Below are 25,991 nucleotides of genomic sequence, written 5' to 3'. Positions count from 1 at the left end.
ATTGGTATAAGCACCTTGTCAAATATTACTTTATGCAAATGGCTAATATGCTAAGCAATGGCAAATGAGAAATAAATTTGAAATAAAGAATTGGTATAAGCACCTTGTCAAATATTACTTTATGCAAATGGCTAATATGCTAAAGCAATGGCAAATGAGAAATAAATTTGAAATAAAGTATTGGTATAAGCACCTTTTCAAATATTACTTTATGCAAATGGCTAATATGCTAAGCAATGGCAAATGAGAAATAAATTTGAAATAAAGTATTGGTATAAGCACCTTGTCAAATATTACTTTATGCAAATGGCTAATATGCTAAGCAATGGCAAATGAGAAATAAATTTGAAATAAAGAATTGGTATAAGCACCTTGTCAAATATTACTTTATGCAAATGGCTAATATGCTAAAGCAATGGCAAATGAGAAATAAATTTGAAATAAAGAATTGGTATTTTAAAAACACCATGACAAATATTACTTTTGTGAATTGCTGAAAGTATTTTCTGAATTAGTTTTTATTTCACTATAGAAGAGGAAATCATAGACTGGTGGCCCAACACAAAAATGGAAACCTATTCACGTTTAAATGTAATATGTATTTATTATTATTATTATTTTTTATTATTTTCATTATTTCATTCGAATCCAATCTCGCCAATTATACAGAATGGACGATGCTTCGTAAAGGAAGTCCCTTTATGAGGCATAGTGAGTAGAGTTGATTTTAGTCAGAAAAGTCCTGCTGTCATAGGTATTGAACCCAGGACTCTGGGATGAGAAGCACAGCACCTTAACCACTATCTATTTAACTCCACATAGCAATTACAAAGTTAAAAATCATACATGAGTATATTATGATGTTATAATTCCAATGTATGTTCACAGGGTATAATTATATTATCATAATTAGTATTAAACATTCAACAACCAGTCTATCAACTCATAAATACTATAACTTTGAATTAATAATTCATATTATAGGGAGTTACGATGCAGAAAAGTCGAAGAAGAACCAACATGAGGCGAAGCAGAAGGCTTTGGAGAAAGTTGAACAAGCAAAAGAACAGGAGAAGACGCAGGAATCCGATAACAAGTCCGACACCTTCGCTGAAAAACTCGCAACTCAGATTATCAAGAACCTCCAAGTAGAGATCCAGAATATCCATATCCGATACGAAGACAATGTTACCAACTCCCAAGCGCCCTTCTCGGCTGGCGTTTCCCTTCACAATCTGTCTTTTGAGGTATTTATGTTGATCATGATTTTTAGATTCAATTTAAGTAACATTATCACCGTTGATCATGAATATAATTGATTCTATAAACTTTAGTGTCGTCATCACTACCCAGTCATTATCAACATAGTTTCAACCATCATTGAATCACCATTATGATAAATATGATTATTATTATTAACATTGTCATCGTTATCATTATCATTAACAACTTACCATCATCATATTGATTACCATCATCATTATTATTATCACACATCACAATATTTACTTAAGTAACCATTGCCACATGACAAACATGTTTGACTCTTGTAGCGTATGCTCAACATTACACCCAACACAGGATCATTTTGGCATATTTTCACCCTAAGCATAAAACTATGTACACTTTTCCGGATGTATTATTAAAAAAATGACGGATATCTCTGAGCTGTAAACATGAGACCAGCGCTACAGTATCTAGGCTAGCATTTTCAATGAGATATAAAAGCAAACCACAAGAGATTTTATCATTTTAACAGTAAGGTTACACCATAAAGTGCTATAGTACATAGTAGTAGTACAAATGATTTAAACAAGTTACACTTAACCACATAATATCATTTACAAAAGCGTCTAGAAGATATGATATTTATTTGTCAACCTTATAATTAGCTTGGCATGTTGTGTTATAAAGTCAGATCAAATGTGCCATAGTTGACAGCAACCTCCGCTTGCTTGTGGCGTCTTCTAATGAGTACTTTGCTTTTTTTTCCTAGACCACTAATGCAGATTGGCAACCTTGCATATTAGAACAGGCAGTGAAGATGGTCTATAAGGTAAAGAAATTACACATAATGCTTTTAGTGCCATTGAGTATTAAAATGACATTTTAAAATGTGATTGCACTTTCGAAGAGCTGGTTCATCTCTGCTTTCTGTTATGTATTATAACATATAATATTATAATAAAAATATTATACATTATTATTATTAACCATGTTTGCTTTAGATTAACCTATCCTCTATTATTAATATATTTATTCTTATATTCATTTATATATTTATTTTTTATTTATAATTTTAGAAAATGAGATAAAATCGTGATGTGCAAAATGCGAAATATTTAAAGGAGGTTTATATTCCTAGTTGGGCTAATTATTTCTATTATATATCAATTATTTGCAATGATAGTATTGCCAACTAATAACTACCATAATTAACAACAGGGCACTTCATAAAGTGTTGGTTGTGATGATGATGATGATGATGATGATGATGATGATGATGATGATGATGATGATGATGATGATGATGATGATGAGGATAAATGATATTCGCATTTAACTCAACTCATGATGGCACAACTGTGGCTAGAAGAATTGTACATCTCCCCAGAAGCATTTTTAGGTTAAAAAAAAAAAAAAATTTGCTACAGACAACCACTCTTTGTAGTGCACAGATATCATTTGGTGCTAGAGATATCTTTGATAATTTTCAAATTTCTTTTGTATTTTGTTAGTATAAATGCTGTTATTACTAAATTATTACATTTAGTTGTCTGGTTATAAGCTGCATTCTCACCTGAATGCCTGTAGACTATCATAAATCTGTCAATTACATGGCAATTACATGGTGTAAATGTATGCGCCCTTTTCCTTTCTATCTGGTTTCTGATAAGCCGAGAATCTGACTTATTAATACTGTATTCATATTTTAGTAGATATCTAGACATGTCACTTGGGCAATGCAATGACACATTTAAAAAAAAACGAATTATTTTCAAAACTTAAACAAACTTATTTTATATTTATTTTTTTCTTTTAATAGTAGATTACAAACTTTATATGGATTTAACTGTATACAATGGTGTAACAGCTGTGAGTTCTCACTTGTTAAAGCCAGACTTCCCAGGCCATAATGGCCCTGGGGATTTATATCAGCATTTTTACCCCAAATATTGGTTGTGGAGGGCTTCTTTAATGAGCACTAAAACATGCAAAAAAAACCCATTAAGATACCTTTTTAAAATGACAAATGTGCTGAAGTGTGTGGCTCTTTTCCACAAGGTGTAAATAGGATCCGAAGAAGCATTAGCAAGAGGTCTTAGACCGCTTTGTTTCCCCACTGCATATATAACTTATATATGACAGTAAAACCCTGAATTGAAGCCCTTGGCTTCTTCCGTTTCTTTGCTAATTTTGGGTGGGCTTCTTTTCAAGATGGGCTTCTTTTTTTCGATGCTACATTTGCAAAGTAAAGAGGCGGGAGAGGGGGTGGAGGGGCTTATTTTCAAAATGAATGCTGTAAATTTTTATATTACTACTATGAAACAATAAATAGGGCCACTGTAACATCAGTTGGTATCGTGGGATGTATTAACTGGCATTAAATCGCCTAAACTACTGTATAAACCAAGCATGTTTTAAATTTATTTTGTTTCTTTAAAATTCATGTACAGTGTATGTACTGCACTACTGTATCTTGAAAAAAAGCTTACGCTAAAGTATCTTGAAAAGAAGCCACAAACTTTGACTTCTTTTGGAGATGGGCTTCTTTACGAGGCTATTTTTGCAAACTGATTAGGGGGGGGGGCTTCAATTCGAGATGGGATTCTTCTCGAGATTAAGCCCATTGGGTTTCAATTCGAGTTTTTACGGTGTTTTATTATTCTACTCAAGTCTCATGACATTTTAGTTACATTCTCTATAATTGTATAATGTCACTGATTAATGTATCTCGTTATATTATTTATAATTAGTGTCAGAATTTAAAGTGGAATTTAATGTGTGGGTGGTGAATTGAACGTAATTACCTTCTAGTTCACATTACTCATTCAGTACATAGCTGACATTATATGTAGTAATAAAATGTGTCATTAAATTTTATAGTTCTATTTTATTTTATCTCATTATTTAAATTAGGGCTTTGAAATACTTGTATAGGCAGCTATAATATGGACATTAATTTACGTTACTATTATTAATTCTGTTGTTATTGTCATTATTAATCATCAAAAGATATTTAACAATTTTGGGCGAAAAAGCGTATTATTTCTGTTGGAGTTAGAATCCAATAACTTCCGACAAAGTTTGTTTATGCTACTAATCTATTATTGTCTGTAGTTTATTTACACTACCAATCTATTGTTACTTTTAGAACCAATGCCAAATATTCAAATGATTTATTTATTTTTTTATTTATTCAGGTATAAAAGAATATATACAAACGGCAGCTAAAGGCTGAAATGAACGTATTTACAAAAATAGAATATATTAAAAAATGCAAGAATATTAAAAATATTATATAAAAATTTGCAACAAGAAAGGACATAACATCTAAAATTATAGTATATTCCTTTAAAAAAGGAGAAAATTATAGTACATTCCTTTAAAAAAGGAGAAAAAAATATTAATAATAATAATAAATGAACATTTATAATGCGCTGGTGTCTCATGCTAACGCAATAGTGATTAGGTTCGCTTTTGAGGTTTTGTCTGACCACCCAGTGGAATGTATTTTTTTGGCGCGGAATTTTTTTTGGCGCGGAATTTTTTTTTATAGCAGAGAATATCCCTCTAATGTAACAGTGTAATGGATAAAAAGAGTAAAAATACATAAGTAGAAAATTATTGTATGACCTTATCTGAAGATGTCTCAATGACTTTGATGTCTAGTAGATGTTTGTATCCATGAGCTACACTTATCATATTCATTTTATAGTGTTTGCATAAAGTTGAAATATATACACTTAAATGAGAGTGACTCTATATACATCATATAACTATGCCATATGTGAGGTTTCACCAGAAAATGAGTCAGATTGTTGGAAAAATTTAGAGAGATAATATCATATTTGAATAGATATAAGCATTAATTTTGTGTTTGATTGCGTTTCCCACAATAAATAGATCCAGAAGTGTGAATATTTGAAGGTTAGATGGAAATAGGGTTTTGAGAAATCAGTCTCAAAGATAACTAACCTGTACAAATAGAGACTGGCAGTAGATAATATGCACAAAGAACACTTTTACATAACAAAATCAGCCAAAAATCATAAACAATGTGTATCAAAGTATTAAAATACGTAAAAATTTAGACTTTGACTTACCATATTTATTCAAATTAACGTCCTGCTTTGAATGATTACACCCTCGAATAAACACTCTAGAGCACTTTGGCGGCCCACGAATATGAATTAAAAACCCTATGTGGTGCGGCCTGCAAAGCAACATTGGCTAGCAAACACCTTGTTTTTTGTGGCCTGATACCAATCATATGTAAAAAGTAATATTATTAAAACTGGGAATAAAGTGGTGTAAAAGCAGTGCTTGGAGGTTTTTAGAAGCGCACTTGAAAGATCAAAGTTTGGGTGTGGCCCTCGGTGTTAAATCAGAAATTCACTTTGGCCCTCCGACCAATTTTTATGCCCACCCCTGCTCTAGAGCCACATTTGGAATAAACGCCTCCCTTGAATTACCGCCCAGAGGCATTTATTTGATAAAAATATATAAGCCCCCCCCACACTCCCAATGACTGAAACAAATTTAATGGAAGCACCATCATTTTCAACACATTCTACTAATGTTATACTCCAATACAATTACATTTTTCTAACCTGGTTGGGATCAAAAAGTCTTCATGATTTACTCAATAACACATTTTGACCGTAATTTATGTGTTGTACAGTTGTTCCATGTTTACGGTTAAATTAAGGGGCTTTTATTTAAGTATATATGTATATCCATTTTAAACCATAAAAAATAAATGCCTCCCTCAAATACATGCCCCCTCAAACAATAATCACCCCTCAAAAACCCTTCTCATCATTAATTCCCCCGGGCCTTTATTCGACTAAATACAGTTTTTTTATCTCAAAATGATCTTACCAATGATGCGTCTCATTTCATGTTCAGACTCGCATGTAATTATTGCTATATTTATATTCTTGGAAACAAATATTGATTGGTTAAATTTCATTGCTTTTTCTTTGTCCATTTAGCTTGTGAAGTTAGATTGTCTAGCCCTGTATCTCAACAGCAACACTCGCCTGTTTAGTTCAATGTCAAAAGAACAATGCTTGGTAAGTATATTTCGATATACAGTATCTAGCTGGTTGATATTGCAGCTTTCAAATTTTTTAAAAATGTTATTCTTACTTATTGATAGAAGATGGAAATAATCTATATGACCAAAAACCACATTTAAACTTACAATTAGCCAATTTGTAGTTTGAAGTGCACATGCCCCTATCCAATGTCAATTGACTTAAACTTACGTTGTGTTTATGTTTGTTTATGTTGATTGACTTTGATATGGACAAGAGCAGTTGAACCTTTGAATTGGCTTATTGATCGGATTATTCATCTCCAATATAACAGAAGAATGTTGCATTTTGATAAAATGCTATGAAAGTGATCATTAAATCATTTGATTGCCTTAAATTCCTATCTTAAAAAAAAAAGTATTTTACATTTTATTTACTTGATTTTGAGAAAAGTTCATGATGAACAGAAACACTGATTTCTTACATTGATCTTGCCATAAATTATTTTATTATTAAGATCAATTTGATATGATTTTTATTTACATTAAGAAAAGTGAAATTATAAGGATATTTGAAAGGCTAGACTAGACCCACCACCCAGAAACGTGTATATTCTACAGATGACACTAGCAAGTCTGAGGGGATTGCTGTGCTATGTCCACTCTGTATATGCTCCTATATATAGTCATGAAATGCCTATATATGGTCATGATGTGATGTTATCATGACCATAATAATACGAATATCACTTTAGAGGCATGTACTGTGCTTCTGTCAGACAATATAAATGTTTCGGTAATGTGGGTTTGGCTATGATTGCAAGGGTACTGGGAATTATATTGTATAAACAACTTTTCCAAGAAAATCACTCACTGTGTATAGGTAGGTGAAGTATTTTTCTTCATAGAAAGTTAAATGATTTTCCATCTGTTTCTTTCACTCCATTTGAAATCCAAGTGGCCAAACTTAGTAGAATATATTTTCAATTTCACCAGCAAATGTATTAAGTTGTGTTCAAATGTACAGGTATAGCATGGTTAATGAGTATTGCAACGAGAACGACAACCTTGCATTGAATGACGCAATGATGCTGTGTGTAAACATGGCCAGCTACCACTTTGTTTTGATTATATACCCAAGTGGTTTGTTGACTAATTCGGTAACTAATAATGTTATATAAATAGCAGCTGTTGCCGTGTAACATGAGCTTTTGCCAACTGAAAATGCACTGATTATTAATCAAATGTCGAATAGAAAAGACTAATACATACTATAACTACTATAATATTTGGTGCAATTGCTATTACTCTTACTAATACGAATATGAATAAACTTTTATTGTAATCTCTTAAAAAAATAGATTAAAGTTTAGCAGAAAATCTGGTTTTTTAAAAGGAGTCTGAATAAATTTCAAATTGATCCAATAAATGTATTCTCCATCAGAAATAAATTGGAATTATAATCAATGAATATAGTGATGATAAAAATGATTTATTTATTAAAAATGAATTATTTATTAAACTTTTTTTTTTCTAAAAGTGCAAACACCTGTACAATCTGGAAGCATATTAGGACACTGTATATTGTTTACCTGTTTTGTAGACAATCATAAGTACACTACATCAGTGTTGCTTTGAAAGCATATGTTGTTCCCCCCTCCCTTCTTCCCTCCCAGAATAGTTTGCTCTGCCAAAGGTGCCCTATGGCTGAAAACTTGATTATTTAATTCTAATTTAATTATTATTAATTATAATTATATAATTTAATTATTTAAGGACAGGGGTAAAAATAACCTTATATCACCTGATACCCAAGCTAGGGCCCATTTGCTTTTTCATTTCACCTCCCCATCAGTCCCATACCAATGTTCCTCAATATGCCACTGCAGTATGTTATATACCTGCTTATGTAGGTGGTCTGTACAAAATACCTCCATGGTACAATGCAAGAAGACTAAGAGATTTACTCTGCAACAGTAAATGAAAGCTATACTAAAAATAGAATAGGACAAATAAACACATTGATTTGCTTGATTTCAGATGAGTTTGAAATCAACCATTGCATCGCCTGGACACATGGACCCAGATTTCCAATATGGTAAGATCACATGCATTTATGTTCAATTGAGAAGAATAGTTAATATAGTGCATTGTTCAGTAAGGTTTATATTTCTGTATTTTCTTTGAAAATTTGCCTCCTGTGTATGTGGCATTGTGTGAAAACCCATTGATAGTGGAAAATAAAATAAATACTTTGTAGTCGATGTGCCTCACAGTCACAATGTCAAGGTGAATGTGATTGTAATATTTTATTGTTTAATGTATCTTTGATGAAATGTAATATAGCATAATATGTTACCAGCTCTGGCAAAACCCTACATTTGTCGCAATTTCTAATTTTGTGCTCAAAGCAATAAAAAAAAAAGAAAAAAAGAAAAAAAAAACACTTTTGAACAATTTCAGTTTGTTGTAGTTGATGAAAGAAGATATATTGAAGAATATTTTTGCAAAATATTAAAATTATTTTAAATATAGAGATCCTAATATTAAAACTATTGATATTGGAATTTTGGAATCTGTTTTCTCACGTTTTCTCAAAACCTACATGGCTAATATCCAGTGGATTAAATATTCATAACTCTTTCTTTCCTACCCCCATGTTTGTAGTGGTTGAACCCATATCATCTGAAGCTCAGCTAAAGATAAACCCAAAACCTGGAAACGACTTGTCAACTCCCAAAGCGTGGTTGAATCTTGTAATTAAAAGTATTGATTTAACACTGAGGCAACAACAGGTAAGAATGTAATAGATGTATCACCCGCAATTTTGGAGCCCTCTCCAACACACACCACACACAAGTACAATGCACCCTCCAATTCAACACCCCTCTAATTCTGAGACCCCTGTAATTCAAGACCACTTTTTCAAAGACCCAAATAACAATCGTCAATATTTTAACACAAAGCTAACCCTTTAGACAGATACCAAACCCCGAGACCACCCCAAATTTTCAGGTCCCAAAGTGGTCTCGAATTGGAGGATGAACTGTACTTGAAAACCCATAGATAATATTTTAAACCTAAGACTAACCATTCAATTGCTCATTCAGTATTGTACATTGAAAATCATATTAGATAAGTTGAAGTTAGATTGATGTTAATTTTATTTACTATTTTGTATTAATAATTCATGTTTGATATTTGTGTATTTATTTATTTATTCAGGTAAAATAAAATTACAGCCAAGTACTGAAATTTTTTGTATTACAATATAAAAAAAATTATTAATAAAAAGTATCAGACACAATCTTCAATTTTTCCAAGACAATCGCACTTAGCAGACTTGGCTTCAGTCCCTTAATTTGATCTCCTAAAAAGAAATTCATTGCTTGCTAATAAAAAACATTAAAATCTACTAAATTAAATTATGTTTTAAATTATGTCAATGTTTTGAAATCACCACTATGTAACAATATCATAAGATAGTCCATCATCTTAAAGGGAAAGTCTATCATTTTAAAGGGACAGTCTATCATCTTTAAGGGAAAGTCTATCACCTTAAAGGGAAAGTATCATTTTAAAAGGACAGGCTATTATCTTAATGGCAGAGTCTATCATTTTAAAGGGACAGTCTATCATGTTAATGGCAAAATGAATTTATTCAACTTTATTATCTACTGTAGATTCCTATATGACAAAAGGTTTTTAAATGATTATTATGTTAACAGTTGTGATTTTTTTTCATTTGCAGTATCAAAATCTTATTCAACTTTTGGATTCCTTTGAGAGAATGGTTCGTAACGAGCCTTACATGAAATACCGCCCAAAAGCTGTTTGTCGTGGCCATGCCAAGTTGTGGTAAGACAAAATATTCTGTAACGTATTTTTTAATAAAATATATGAATACAATGTTTTAGAACTTTTCTTGTTGTATGTTAACATTGTACATACATCATCTTTACCATCTTCCTCATCATTATCAACATCAGCATCATAATCATCACCATCAGCATCATAATCATCAAAATCAGCATCATAATCACACCACCACCGTCATCTTCACCAACTGTCATTATCACCATTGTCATAGTCGTTGTCATTGGCATCAATGTCGTAGCCATCCATCCATCCATCCGTCATCGTCTCATTTGTTTTCTACATTAGGCCAAATTAAAAAAATCACTAGTTTCTCATCCGCTTGCATCCATTTTCTCTGCCTCGCCAATTTTTTTTTTTTTTCTTCATTTGACAAAACGTACGACAAACTGGCTACTCACATCAGTAAAATTCCTCTGTCGATCGTTCGTGGTTGGGAATACATATGGTATGAATCATGTTTAGTGCTTCTTTTATTTGCTTTCAATGTGTCTACTTGGTAAAAGTGAAAAAGTAGTAGCTGTCTTGTGTTAAAAAAAAAGAAGAAAAAAGTGCCCTCATTCTTCCTTTTTCAAAATATTATTAGGACGAGAAACTATTTTTTTTTTTACTTGGCCTTAATTCATGACTTCTTTTACTTTGTGTAATACAGTACATGTTTTCATTAATTTTTTTCTTAATCTAATAATTAATATAGGACTTTAAATCTGCTTCCCTGAGTGTAAATCATGATTGAGTGATTGCATTTTGCATGCATTAGGCCAAAAAAAAAAATTATTGTGTTGGCCATGCCCGACCTACCCAAAATGTTCGAAATTGAGGGTCGGCATTTTAATTTTTTTTTTTGACTGCAACAAAAAATATTTTTTTAATGAGCTAAATAGGCTAGAATGGGCCTATCTTGCAATGGTAGGCGATTCGACAGTGTTATGCGATCGTTTTGCTCTTCAGTATAGATTTAAAAATGGTCTTTGTTGTATTTTTGTGTATTTTTTCTTCTTTTTGGACATTAACACATTATTGGCATAAAAAAAATCCTTTTCTTGCCAACCTACCCATTTTTTTTGGATTTTCCCAAAACGTAGTGAACACAAGAATGTTTTATTTTTTCTAAAAATGAATTATTTATTAAACTTTTTTTTTTCTAAAAGTGCAAACACCTGTACAATCTGGAAGCATATTAGGACACTGTATATTGTTTACCTGTGTTGTAGACAATCATAAGTACACTACATCAGTGTTGCTTTAAAAGCATATGTTGTTCCCCCCTCCCTTCTTCCCTCCCAGAATAGTTTGCTCTGCCAAAGGTGCCCTATGGCTGAAAACTTGATTATTTAATTCTAATTTAATTATTATTAATTATAATTATATAATTTAATTATTTAAGGACAGGGGTAAAAATAACCTTATATCACCTGATACCCAAGCTAGGGCCCATTTGCTTTTTCATTTCACCTCCCCATCAGTCCCATACCAATGTTCCTCAATATGCCACTGCAGTATGTTATATACCTGCTTATGTAGGTGGTCTGTACAAAATACCTCCATGGTACAATGCAAGAAGACTAAGAGATTTACTCTGCAACAGTAAATGAAAGCTATTCTAAAAATAGAATAGGACAAATAAACACATTGATTTGCTTGATTTCAGATGAGTTTGAAATCAACCATTGCATCGCCTGGACACATGGACCCAGATTTCCAATATGGTAAGATCACATGCATTTATGTTCAATTGAGAAGAATAGTTTATATAGTGCATTGTTCAGTAAGGTTTATATTTCTGTATTTTCTTTGAAAATTTGCCTCCTGTGTATGTGGCATTGTGTGAAAACCCATTGATAGTGGAAAATAAAATAAATACTTTGTAGTCGATGTGCCTCACAGTCACAATGTCAAGGTGAATGTGATTGTAATATTTTATTGTTTAATGTATCTTTGATGAAATGTAATATAGCATAATATGTTACCAGCTCTGGCAAAACCCTACATTTGTCGCAATTTCTAATTTTGTGCTCAAAGCAATAAAAAAAAAAGAAAAAAAGAAAAAAAAAACACTTTTGAACAATTTCAGTTTGTTGTAGTTGATGAAAGAAGATATATTGAAGAATATTTTTGCAAAATATTAAAATTATTTTAAAATAAATAGATCCTAATATTAAAACTATTGATATTGGAATTTTGGAATCCGTTTTCTCAAAACCTACATGGCTAATCCAGTGGATTAAATATTCGTAATTCTTTCTTTCCTACCCCCATGCTTGTAGTGGTTGAACCCATATCATCTGAAGCCCAGCTAAAGATAAACCCGAAACCTGGAAACGACTTGTCAACTCCCAAAGCGTGGTTGAATCTTGTAATTAAAAGTATTGATTTAACACTGAGGCAACAACAGGTAAGAATGTAATAGATGTATCACCCGCAATTTTGGAGCCCTCTCCAACACACACCACACACAAGTACAATGCACCCTCCAATTCAACACCCCTCTAATTCTGAGACCCCTGTAATTCAAGACCACTTTTTCAAAGACCCAAATAACAATCGTCAATATTTTAACACAAAGCTAACCCTTTAGACAGATACCAAACCCTGAGACCACCCCAAATTTTCAGGTCCCAAAGTGGTCTCGAATTGGAGGATGAACTGTACTTGAAAACCCATAGATAATATTTTAAACCTAAGACTAACCATTCAATTGCTCATTCGGTATTGTACATTGAAAATCATATTAGATAAGTTGAAGTTAGATTGATGTTAATTTTATTTACTATTTTGTATTAATAATTGATGTTTGATAATTGTGTATTTATAATACAATATAAAAAAAATTATTAATAAAAAGTATCAGACACAATTTTCAATTTTTCCAAGACACTCGCACTTAGCAGACTTGGCTTCAGGCCCTTAATTTGATCTCCTAAAAAGAAATTCATTGCTTGCTAATAAAAAACATTAAAATCTACTAAATTAAATTATGTTAAGTCAATGTTTTGAAATCACCACTATTTAACAATATCATAAGATAGTCCATCATCTTAAAGAGAAAGTCTATCATTTTAAAGGGACAGTCTACATCTTAAAGGGAAAGTATCATTTTATAAGGGCAGGCTATCATCTTAATGGCAAAGTCTATCATTTTAAAGGAACAGTCTATTATGTTAATGGCAAAGTCTATCATTTGAAATGGAAAGTCTCATTTTAAAAGGACAGGCTATCATCTTAATGGCAAAGTCTGTCATTTTAAAGGGACAGTCTGTCATGTTAATGGCAAAGTCTATCATTTGAAATGGAAAGTCTGCTATTTTAAAGGGACATTATATTATCTTAAAGGGACAGTCTATCATCTTAAAGGGAAAGTCTATAATCTTATCAAAGAGCAATTAGGTACACTCAGCAGTCCCATGCATTTATATATTTTTATAGAAACGAAGTGGATTTAAATTAATTATTTTTTTGGATGAAGACTTAAAATTAGAAATACAAGGACATCTATACACATGCATATTATATATCAATTTTTGTTGATTTTCCTTTATTGTGAAGGATGCTGTATATAAAAACATCAAGACTCGCCCAACAATAAAGAAAAAAATACTTTGGAAGAAAATAAATTTATTCAAGTTTATTATCTACTGTAGATTCCTATATGACAGAAGGTTTTTAAATGATTATTATGTTAACGGTTGCGATTTTTTTTCATTTGCAGTATCAAAACCTTATTCAACTTTTGGATTCCTTTGAGAGAATGGTTCGTAACGAGCCTTACATGAAATACCGCCCAAAAGCTGTTTGTCGTGGCCATGCCAAGTTGTGGTAAGATAAAATATTCTGTAACTTATTTTTAATAAAATATATGAATACAATTTTTTAGAATTTTCTTGTATGTTAACATTGTACATACATCATCTTTACTACCTAGCTAGGCTAGGTAGTGGAAACTGACACCTGATCTACAGTAGTTTACGAATTTGTCAATTTTTTTTACGAATACCACTTGGTACTAGAGGTTTGTAAAATACAGTAGACGTTATTAAACAAGCCTTTCCACCATGTGACGTCACGGCCTCGAAACTGGCTGGCTGTTTATCTGGCTCTAACTTGGCATCGAACGCAACTATGGAAAATCGTATCATATTTAAAGATTTAGATAGTGGCTTAACTTCGACGTGAACCAGGCTCATATCAAAAGTGGGAAACATTTTCTGATCATCATGATATTTCTTTCGCAGGTGGAAATATGCACAGACTAGCATATTGGAGGAGAATGTGAGACGTAGACACAGAATGTGGTCATGGAAACACATTAAGAAACATCGAGATCAATGTCGTGGTTACAAAGAAGCTTACGGCAAAAAACTTGCAACAAGCAAACCTTCGAAAGAGCTTCTTTCTCAACTAGAGGTCTGTTTTAATTTATTAATCCATTGTTCAATCAGTCGACTAAATAATCAATCAATCATTCTAGTGCTCAATCAATAATGATTAATCTATGTAAAATTGTCAATAAATATCTCATTCAATCAGTCACATAATAACAATAATAATAAACACAGTACTCATAATCTCCATCTATAAAGAACTTGCTTGATAAAATGATTGATTATATAATTGATTGATTTATTTATTTATGGATTGATTAAATGATCAATAAGTTAATCATGCAATCTTTTGAATAAAGAATCAGTTCAGTCAATTTTATGTAAATAATTTGCATTCAATGCGCATAAATAAAAAAATGTTATATTGATTAAAAATGAAAATCAGATGAGTTTGTTTTATATTGAAAGGTGAAATAGACCTACTTGTATTGTGAACACAATGAATAAGTATATTAAGTCAAATCATCTAATTTCTCAACAGTCATTTGAAGATGAGTTAGATGTGTTCAACTTGACCCTATGCAGACAGCAGGCTGAGTTACAGTATAAAAGAAAGAAAAAGAAGAAGGAAAAAGAGAAGAAAAATTCAGGGTGGTTTGGTGGCTTCTTTGGCGGGAAGAAAGAAAAAGAAAAAGACGACAGCTTGGAATTAAATGAAGTTGCAGGTATTCAGGATCATAAATTCAGTCTAATTATATTTTTTATCATATTGAACCATATATTCACCTGAAGGTGGCCAGCACTTGCAGATAAACAAATTTTATTTGGATGATTTTATTATTTTACTTTATATAAATGTAAACACTGCTACCTATTTTGTTGTATTATTAAATTTTATTGATGTTTTATGGATTTTTTAAAAATTTAAATTGTGTTTATTTAATATTTTAAGATGATAGCCAGCTGTCTTTTATTTAGTAACCTGCTCTTAGAATGTGGTATAATAATTTAAAAAAAAAAAAATAATAAAATACTGTATACATAACATATACATATTCTTTAAAACAGTTACAAAACCTAGACTAGATACCGAAAGGTCCACTGATTAACCTCAGATAAGATAGTATAATACATACTCCAAGTATCAAAATGCATGCCATCGTGTTGGGATTCAATATTTCGTGCATTTCGATACTTGGAGTATGTATTATACTACCTTAGACTAGATACATAAACAGTATGGTTGTTTATTTTTTTATTATTATTTATCTTAGGAAGTCAGGTTTTTAAAAATACTTTTTTTCTAATTGAGAGCAAATACAAATATGTATATTTTGAAAAGTTTGAGACCAAAAATAAGTCTATGATTTTCCATTGCCAAGATTTATGAATCTAGGCTTTTAGAAGGCAGCCATTTTGATTCAAAATGGAGGCTATAGGAGGCGTCAGAAACTTGACACACTATTTTAAGTCGAGACTTGTCAGAGGAGGGCGGAAAAAAAAAAATATATAAAATTGCGTTTTCTTATAGATCTAGCAAATATTTTTGATAAAAACACCCAGATGGAGGAGAAAATAAAAATAAATTTTATTGTTGAATGTAAACAGTGTATTAATGGGATGGTTAAATGCTTAAAATTTATATAATTAAGAAGAAATGTACATATTTTATTTTTGGTAATTTCAAAGCAGTAGCAGGCATAATAAATATAAAAAAATATTATATTTTTGTTTTAATTTCAATTTTTTCCATTGCAGTGGGTGCACTAATTGCCCAAAAATAAAATTTTATTTTTATTCAGTGGGTTCGCTAAACAAAGTATTAAAAAATATCTCTCCTAAAAAATCTACATGTATCAAAGATATTTTGTGCCAAGTTTCGTGCTTTTGTGATAAATTCACAACTTGGCATTAGCTACTCTACTTTAAGGGCCACCAGCATATTACATTCACAATGCAAGGAAAATTAATGAGGCCCACCTGATTTAATGTTTCAAATACAAAACCTTGATTATACTATGCTGACATGGATTATTTAACTTCCCTACCATTAGATAGACACATTAATAAAACATTTATATACTGTAAAGTAGACACTAAAGACAGTGATGTATTTGCTATCGGCATTATTTATTATCCCTTGTGCCTAAAGATACAATATATATATTGGCTGGTAGTCAATCAATTGATCTATCTTTGTACTATGACATTTTTTGTAAAGCAGACAGACGTAATTAATTATTATTAGAAGTTGATAATTGTTTGAGCTTTCTAAAAGGGGAATTCAGTGTTAAAATGTTTGAGGGTTTTAACAAGTTTTACCATCAGAATATATTTCTTTAAAATGCAATATTGATGATTTCGAATAAAAATAAAATTTTATTTTTGGCAAATTAGCGCACCCATCGGCAAGAAAAGTGGAAATTCCAGAAAAGAATAAAAATTTTTCTTTATTTTTATTACGCCCTCTACTCCCTTGAAATCTCCAAAGATAAGATGTATATTTATTCCTAATTATATAAATCTAAAGCATGTAACCATCCTATTTTACATTCAACAATAAAATTTGATATTTATTTTCTCCTCCATATGAATGAAAATTATTTGCTAAATAAGAAAACTCAATTTTATTTTTATTTTTATTCTGCCCATCTCCGATGATCTGTTAAAGAAAAAGTATGTGAAACAAGGAATAAAAAGTCTCGCCTAAGGGTTCATATATTGAAGATACAAATTTTATGAATTTTTAGTTGCATTGCTCAGGATTGGTGGTTATATTATTAACAACAAAACTACAATGTATAACTTTCAATTTCAGTGTATTCATACTTCTATGTGTCATGTTAATATTTTAGAAAGAATGCAAAATGCAATGACAGCAGATGACAAGGCCAAGCTGTATGAAGCTATTGGATATACAGAGGAAATCCCAGACACAGTCTTTCCAAAGGAGGTGAATATGGCACAGCGGCAGACAATCCATGTCTACACAAGCATGGGATGAGTTCCCCTGGCTCTTTCACTGAGAAGTTACCAAGCAAAAATAAAAATTACATTCTAGTTACACTTTTCTCTTTCCCCCTCCTCCCCCCCCCCCCCCCCCGCACCCTCCTTCAGATGAGCATCCACACGATGCTTACCCAGGGCAAATTTGCTTACTTAATTTCACAGTAGTGGTTTCAATTTAGCACAATGATACTGCAACTTATGGGTTATTCTGCCAGCTTAGTTTTTATTAGGAATCACTTTTGTTACAGTGGCACACATCACATTGATAGTGCATACAAAGAAAAGTCAAGAACAAACAAAAGATACATGAAAAGTACCTTTACTACGCCAAATTGGATTGGATTGGATTTATTCGGTGTAAACACCAAGGATAGCCCACGAAAGTCTAGAAGAAGACTTATTTCCAGTGGGGTCCTTCTGGTGGTGATTGGGCAGTACACCGGGAGGCAATCCCTTACTCTTTTCCGATGAGTGTACTGCGTTTAACGTGCACATGGGCCATAATGCACACGGGACCAACGGCTTAAACGTCTCATCCGAAAGACGGTGCGCTATTGTAACTTGTATTTCAGCCCTCTAGCTGAAACACAAGGAGAGGCAGCGATGGGAATTGAACCGGGGACCTAGAGATCTCCACGGTTCAGCGGACACACAGCGGCTACCACCAGATTAGCCGACTGAGCCAGCTGCTCTCTCAAATTAAACTACTGTTTACAAGCAACAAAAAATACAGTAAATTAAACTAAAAAAAAAAAAAAAAAAACATAAAAAAAAAATCAATAAAAAACTGACAGTTTATATTCATAAAAGTAAAAGTGATAATTTAAACACTCAGCAGCCCATTTGATTACATTAGAAATATGATGCTCAATGAACCATAAATATAATTATTTATTTTTACTAATATTGCATTGTTTTCTTAGTATTTTGAAAAGTAAGTTATTGTTTAAAAAAAAATTACTTTGTTTTTTGCAGTATATTGGAATTCTTTTAAACTTTCACCTAATCCAGACATCTGTCAACCTGGTGGATGATACTGTAGCTGACAAGTGCAATGTACTTGGCGTGCAAATATCTGACTTGAAAGCAGGTATCAGTCAGAGACCATCGGCAGACGCCATCAGGTATAAGCTAAACCTATTCATAATATATCTCACAAACTAACCCATCACTTGCAGATTTAGAATAACTTTACCACTGTTCGGTAAATTTTCTCCATACAAATCATCTGACTATCATCTGACCATGGTTATCTGGTTATCCTGCACAAAGTTAAATGTTCAAATGCACTTCAACCTTATTTAACTACAGAGGTTTTTCTTACCTGTGGTCGTGCATATTCATACAAAACGGTATTACACATAATGACAAAAGTTAATAGAAATTGCAAAAGTAGATGAAAATAAAGTATTAATCTTATGGTTAAATGAGCAGAGTTTTGCTACATTTTGTTTATCTAAACCAATATTATCCCATTCTAATGCTCCTTGATAAGATAAGCTTTGCTTTTTATATTCACCCTTTGGTAAAGGCAATACAACATTTGAATAGCTATATCTAAAGTTAGGATTATTTGAACAGTATTGAAATATATTTACAAGATAGGAAGGTAGCATATTTTGGAGAATTTGTATACAAAAAAAATGAAGGTGATTTAGAGTCTGCATTTCAGAAAGTGTTTTTCATTCCAGTTGTTTTTTACTTCAGTACTTTAAGTGCCCCATGATACCCCACAAATGTTCTATTTTGAATTAGTTTAATAGTATAATTAGATGTTTTAAAAAAGTGCCTTAAGTCAGATGTCTTGAAAGTGGCCTCTTTGATCCTGAGACTGCTGCTGTAGATGATGGTTTTGAATATATCACCAGTCTAATCTATAAGTAAACGATTGATATACTGCCAGTGTTCTCCCAAATGAAAAATTTTTACTGGTAAATTTGTCCATAAAAAATTGCAATGCGCACAATGTGAGGTACGTTACCCCTTTTTAGTTGGGTTAAATGACTTGAAGACACAACAACACATATTCATCGTGTAGATATAGACTGGAATGATGGTTATTTATTAAGAGGGCCAGCCTGGACTACATAAGCCTAATCAATAGTTTTTTTTATTTTACAAACTCAAAATTTTTACTGGTTGGTTGGTTATTTTTACCGGTAAAATTGACGGCTAAGACGGCTTCGGGAGAACACTGACTGGATTTCAAAGCCTGGTTCTCACGAGAGACCTAGTATCTGGAATTGGGAGCCAATGATTCGATTATCATATTCGTGGTATCCGGATCGGGATTTTTTCATATGGATGCATGGCAGCTAACGGTTATCAGGATCCGGATCCTGCTAACCATTAGCTGCCATGTGAGAACATATGCTAAATGATTATACGCAATATATTTCAGAGTTGAGGCCAAGCTGAACACCTTCAGTGTGTTTGGTACACCAGTGGGCAGCGAGCAGCCACAGATGGTGGAGTCTCAGAATTTGGAGGCAGACAAGAAGGTCGATCTTCTGGAGGTGGAGTTTGAGACCAATCCCCTTGACGGTAGTGTAGACCAGAGGGTTAAGGTGCTAACCAGACCACTCAAGATTGTCTACGATTCTGTGAGTTAGGCTTTGTACTCTTAATTCATCATTATATCTGTCATGCCCACACTTGTCATGTCATGGCATGTTGTCATCATCACTGCAACCACCATTCATCATTATATTTATCATTGTCATCTTTTTCCTCATTTTCAGAAACTTCATCTTTATCATGGAAATTATCATTATCGTCAACAACAACATTCTCATCACCTTCAGCATCATAATTATCATCATCCACTTTATTGTCATCACTGTATCCGCCATGCCACACTTTTCGTCATCATCATTACAACTACCACTTTTATCATTTTTTTGTTGTTGTCATCTTTTTCATCATTTAAAAAAAATTCATCTTTATCATTTTGACTATCATCACTAATATCATTATCACCACCATCGTCATTATCATTATCATCATAAAACTCATCATCATCATTATCATCACAATCTTCAGCGTTATCATCTTTACCATTGTCACTATCATCATCTTCACTGTACTCAAATTTATTAATTCATCATTATTTTTGTATGCATTAAATGTATTACTTTGAAATCATCACCTTGACTACTACTGGATGTTGAAGCATCATGCTTCATGCTTGAATGATTTGACAGACCTAATTACTTTATAAGTGTATTTTCAATCTTTCAATTTGTTAATGTAATTGATCGGTCCACAGAACACCATCAATCAAATTGTGAAATTCTTTGAGCCACCGCAAGATGTACACCTTGAAGAGTAAGTACATTTCATTTCAAACGTTTTATCAAATAACCACCTCCCAGCACAGTATTTTTTCTCTGCTGTAATGAGGATCTCTGCCTGGGGCCCTTGAATAGATAAAGTATGGTTTAGCTCAGTTAGGCATTTGTTGGAACATTACTTCACAGGTGCTGGTTTGTGACTTGTGACCTATATTCCTTTGTTTTGTTTTTTTTTAACTTTGGTGGCATATCTAGGGATTTTTTATATGTCAGAGGTTGGGGGAGGGCGGCTGATGAGGATATGAAGAGAAACGAAAGACGGTGTGCTAACTAGGATTGATGTGATGTGAGTTGATTTTTAATTAAATTTAATTTTTTTGCTTAGCTGATTTCCAATGGAAGGAAACTTTTTTTTATGGGTGGAGGGAAGTATCCCCACCTACCCCCAGGTACAACACTGTTATTATTTCTCTCTAATATACTGGCCAGTTTATGTTCTATATTTTATACACTTAAAATTCTTTTTCTTACCAGGTTATCAGCAGCTGCTGCTTCTACTATTGATGAGTTTACTGAGCAATCTGCTACTAGCCTCCAGTACATGGCAGACACTAAGACAATTCTGGATGTGACCGTTGACCTCAAGCCATCCTATATCATCATCCCAGAAAACGGCGTCTATTCAAAGTTAGTATACATTTTTAATATGTACCGTTGAATCTTGCTAAAAATAGAATTTTACTAGTAGTTTTCATACAAAATGTAAAATTTAGCTTAGTTTATTTTAATACAAATAATAGAAGTTGGCTTATAGTCTTACCATAAAATGAGAAAATTGAAATTGGTTAGTTTAGATAAAGACTTTAATGATACAAGTTTATTTTGTTTTAATATGTTAGACTCCCATTGAAATTAAATGCATTTTATATTTTTAAAAAGTAGACAAAAATATGAGCTACTAGCATAATAATTTTCTGACATCAAAAATGTATTTAATGTTATTGTTCATCATTGACATCATTTTCTATATATAGGAATGGTAAGGTACTTGTTGCTGACCTGGGTCACTTTAGAATGACCACCGAACATGAAGTCAAAGTTGATGCACCAAGAAAAGAAGTAAGGGGTTTTTTTTACAGAATAGAAAATATATTTACATTTACAAAGTAATTTAACCGTTTTTAATTAACACATTGCATTCTTATGTAACATACTGTATGTACAAATAATGTTGTCCTATTCTATGAAAGCTTTTCAAGAGCTCAAATCTAAATGCTATATCAGTTTCTCTATTCAAGTGAATATTACAATTAATTTTTATATTTATTATAAAAGTTAATTAATTTTTTATATTTTTATACGAAGGCTGCCGCTAACAGGTTTTATAAACAATAATAATATATATCATGTCTACAAGAAACCGGTGGTGGCGCCAAGAATTGCCCAACAGTGTTTTTCGAGGTCCCCGAAAACTATGACAATTTAAGAGTTACTGCGCCACCCCTGCAGTATACAAAACATACAAAAGAAAACAATCATTCTATCACTAAATCATGATAATGATAAAATGATGATCATGCATTCTCTTCAAAAAGGGGACGCATGATCTTCGATTTAAATTTAACAAGATTATCCTGAAAGACACCAATATTATCACTATTTAGGTTTTTAAAAATAGTTGGTAATCTATTGTAATTTTTGTAGCTGCCTAATCTGTTTAATAAAAGTGTAATAGATTAATTCAAAATTATTTCTCTTTGCAACAGAATGAAAGTCTTGAGGAATTAATGAAGAAGTCGTATGATCGTTTCAACATGGATTTGAAGAGTGTTCAAATAATTTTAGCCAACCAAGGTATAATTTTTCTGTTGTATGCCCATGTATAGTCATGATGTTGCCTATATATGGTCATGATATTATGTCATGATGACCATGCTTGACATTTAATTTAAATTTGCAGGTGATGATTGGCAGGCGGCTCGCAAACAGATCCAATCACCTCTTCATCTACTACAACCATTAAACCTTCAAATTGCTCTGCACAAATGCCTGGTAGAAGATAACAGAATGCCTAAGTAAGTAACAGATGTGACAGCAGATGTGTGCCTTGCTTGTATTTCTTGTATAGGGTAAGAGATTATACTTTGGTGCAAGATGAACCAAGTTCAAGACATCCACATTTTCATACTTTCTTGTATTCTTATGTAAAACGCAAAGTTTCAGCAGGTTCGAGATTGATTTTAACAGCTCTGTTTGAAGCTAACTCTTACTATGAAAGTTGTATATAATAAAGAAAAAAATTACGATATTCAAAAGTGCCATTTTAATATTTGTGGTCTCCATTAAAATCTGATGCTGATTGTTTATTTTCGCTTGTTTTTTAGGGTTCGTATTTCTGGGGAGTTGCCATCGCTTGATGTTGACATCTCTGATAAAAAGTTAAAAGATCTCATCTCCTTAGCAACAAGTATTCCCCTCCCAGAAACCAAGAGTCCAGACCAGAAACAAGCCGCTGCGGCATCTAAGGTAAACAATTACTTTGTACTCATTCCTTGAATAAGGCCCATGAAAACATTATGACATCACAAATCCACTTTGAAAAGTGATAAAAACTGGTAATATACCATCTATTTGAAATTTTAACTTAACAGAAAGCTGTTTTCCACATCACAGGGCTTGAACAGGCAAGGGAGCCAAATAATTTTTTTTTTCAAATATAGTGGGGTGCCAGAATGGGTGATAATATAATATTTTTCATAGGGACTAATCCCTTTACTACGGTTGTTCAAGCAATAGTGGATTAGAAAAAGAAAGTGAAAAGGTTGGGCCACTTAGCTCTTATCAGTGTCTACTATTTAAGATATATTGTCTGCAGAAATGTTTTCATGCATTAATGTTATTGTTTGTGCAAAATCCTCATTTAGTGTATTGAATACAACTATACTAATCGCTTAGTTTTGTTAAAGGTTTTTACGCAATGTAGTATTTCTTTCCAAAATGAAGCTAAATAATGTATGCTTACTCCTGCTACTATTGCATATTCCACCTTGTGAGTCAATGCTTGATTAAAGCTAGACACACACTGCATCTGACAGTCGTCGACAATGCAATTTAGCCACCGACAATCAGCAGATGGCATTGTGTTGGCAAGCACTTAGAAAGTGGAGATGAAATTGTTGGAAAACGCTGTACGGTGCAGAGTGTGACCAGGTTTATTTGTGTTAGTGTTGTATTGAAATGCTACCAGATAGTGTATTGTGTAAATTGTATATCTTGTTTTTAAAATTATCATCATTTTGATTATACCATCTTATGTCAGTTATTTTTATTATTTATTTCAATTATTTTGATCAAATATATATTTTTATCATATTATTTTCAATAATATAATCATAGAAATATAATTATTTTAGTATTAATATTATAATTACATTTCCATGAATTAAATATATTAGTTTTATGATTTTTATTATATTTATGTATTACTACCTATATTATCTGCAGTTCTATATTGTTTTTAATAATTACAGTTATTTTTAGCCTTAATTTCTGTTATTTATTCACTGCAAACTATAAATCTAGCTTTATCTTACCTACAGTAATGTTTTGACCCTTTCTTGGCTGTTGTTCTCTTAAAGCCGGGCACTTACTGCGTTGTGCGACTGTTGCACGACGAATCCAACTCCGCTCTCTGTGAGCGATAGACGACGCGACCCTGTCTGCTGATTGTCGGTAGCAATCTGAACTGATTGTCATTAAAAACGATCTGTTGTGCGAGCGTCGTCGCCTTGCGTTCTTTATAGAATCGCGTTGGCCGACGACTGTCGTGCGCCATGAGTGGCCGGCTTCCCTGTACCACTGACGAAGAATAGTGTTTTCTGAAAGCTCAGATTTTCGTTATGGCTGTTTCACTTGCATTCTCATTTCAGCTTTCGCTTATCAATTTAATATCTCGAATCTGATCCATCCTCTAGCACTTTTGTTTTGACTTTATTTTAATTTGCATTTTTTATATTATTTATATAATTTTTTGTTTAATGGCCAATGTATATTAATTAATAATTTTATTTATTCATTCCTTTTACCATTATCGCACAGAAATATTTAAAAAATCATATTTAAATTATTGTTTTTTAATTAGTGTACAATTTATTTTTTTTTTTTATTGTCACAAAATCTGCAGTGCCTTCTATGACCCACCCAGCCTATTGAGGGCACTGTATTTAGTACTGACTGAAACCCACACTTTTCCATGCAGGCTTCATTCAGTTCTTCAGCCATCATTCCATTACAATTACTGTCAGAAACAGGTGTCAATTTAAATGTCAACCTTGATTCAGACGATGATGATTCGGATGATGATGATTCGGATGTTACGTCGGACGGATATTTCACACCATGTGAAGATGTTAGTTAAATATTCCTGATGTAAACATTTTTTAACAAGTGCCACTAATTGTCTTTGTCATATAGTGCATGCTTACCCTAAGATGGCCAGTGATGCCAATGATTAAATTTTAGCATTCAATATAAAATTCTATTCACTTGTATCCTACCAATTGTGGTAGACATCTCCACTTGTATCCTACCAACCGTGGTGGACCTCTCCACCTGTAGGCTACTGAGGTGGCAGACCTCTGCACTTGTATCCTACCAACAGTGGTATATGTCTCCACTTGTGTCCTACCAACTGTGGTAGACATCTCCACCTGAAGGTCACCAACTATGTTAGACCTCTCCACCTGTAGTCTACCATTGGTGGCAGACCTCTCCACTATAATCCTACCAAATGTGGTAGACCTTTCCACCTGTATCCTACCAACTGAGTAGACCTCACCACCTGTAGGCTACCAATTATGGTAGACTTCTCCACTAATATTGGCATCACTTACCTCTTCCAGGATTGCTGTTTCTTAACAATTCATTATTAATCCTTGTAATCTGTACATTTTGTAATAATCCTCACTAATCCAGCACATGCAATAGTCCCATTGTACACTCGTTGCTTAGATTTAACAATATTAAATGTATTTTCACTGTATTATACTTTTTAACTTCGTTATTTAACAGTTATTAAATATATTTTCTTTTTAAGAGAATTTCTTGTAAGTGAAGTCTGTACAAGAAAACCAGTATCATGCAGTTAGCTAAAAATATTTTAAATTATATATCTTTTCATATAATAATTTAAATGTAATTTGTCATATTTATGATTGTTTTATTATGTTC

The 25,991-nt window shown here is 32.3% G+C and overlaps 1 protein-coding gene across 1 annotated transcript in view; it reads left to right on the top strand.

Annotated features, from left to right (window-relative positions):
- LOC117125134 (vacuolar protein sorting-associated protein 13A-like) overlaps positions 1 to 25,991 on the top strand; it is an 89,413-nt gene that overhangs the window by 14,954 nt on the left and 48,468 nt on the right. The window contains exons 4-21 of the mRNA XM_033271534.1: positions 985 to 1,247; positions 1,997 to 2,056; positions 6,219 to 6,299; positions 8,303 to 8,360; positions 8,930 to 9,057; positions 10,014 to 10,120; positions 14,371 to 14,542; positions 15,002 to 15,185; positions 17,316 to 17,413; positions 18,445 to 18,593; positions 19,871 to 20,072; positions 20,738 to 20,796; positions 21,297 to 21,449; positions 21,797 to 21,881; positions 22,529 to 22,616; positions 22,723 to 22,837; positions 23,147 to 23,288; positions 25,021 to 25,170. Of these exons, the coding sequence (XP_033127425.1) occupies positions 985 to 1,247; positions 1,997 to 2,056; positions 6,219 to 6,299; positions 8,303 to 8,360; positions 8,930 to 9,057; positions 10,014 to 10,120; positions 14,371 to 14,542; positions 15,002 to 15,185; positions 17,316 to 17,413; positions 18,445 to 18,593; positions 19,871 to 20,072; positions 20,738 to 20,796; positions 21,297 to 21,449; positions 21,797 to 21,881; positions 22,529 to 22,616; positions 22,723 to 22,837; positions 23,147 to 23,288; positions 25,021 to 25,170 (2,294 nt within the window). The remainder of the gene's footprint in view (positions 1 to 984; positions 1,248 to 1,996; positions 2,057 to 6,218; positions 6,300 to 8,302; positions 8,361 to 8,929; positions 9,058 to 10,013; positions 10,121 to 14,370; positions 14,543 to 15,001; positions 15,186 to 17,315; positions 17,414 to 18,444; positions 18,594 to 19,870; positions 20,073 to 20,737; positions 20,797 to 21,296; positions 21,450 to 21,796; positions 21,882 to 22,528; positions 22,617 to 22,722; positions 22,838 to 23,146; positions 23,289 to 25,020; positions 25,171 to 25,991) is intronic.

The sequence above is a fragment of the Anneissia japonica genome, unplaced genomic scaffold, assembly GCF_011630105.1.
Source record: "Anneissia japonica isolate Jap-2015-1 unplaced genomic scaffold, ASM1163010v1 scaffold9_len2422644_cov172, whole genome shotgun sequence".
Taxonomy (NCBI): Eukaryota; Metazoa; Echinodermata; class Crinoidea; order Comatulida; family Comatulidae; genus Anneissia; species Anneissia japonica.
Note: the sequence above shows the minus strand (reverse complement) of the source record. Positions and strands in the feature narration are given on the sequence as shown.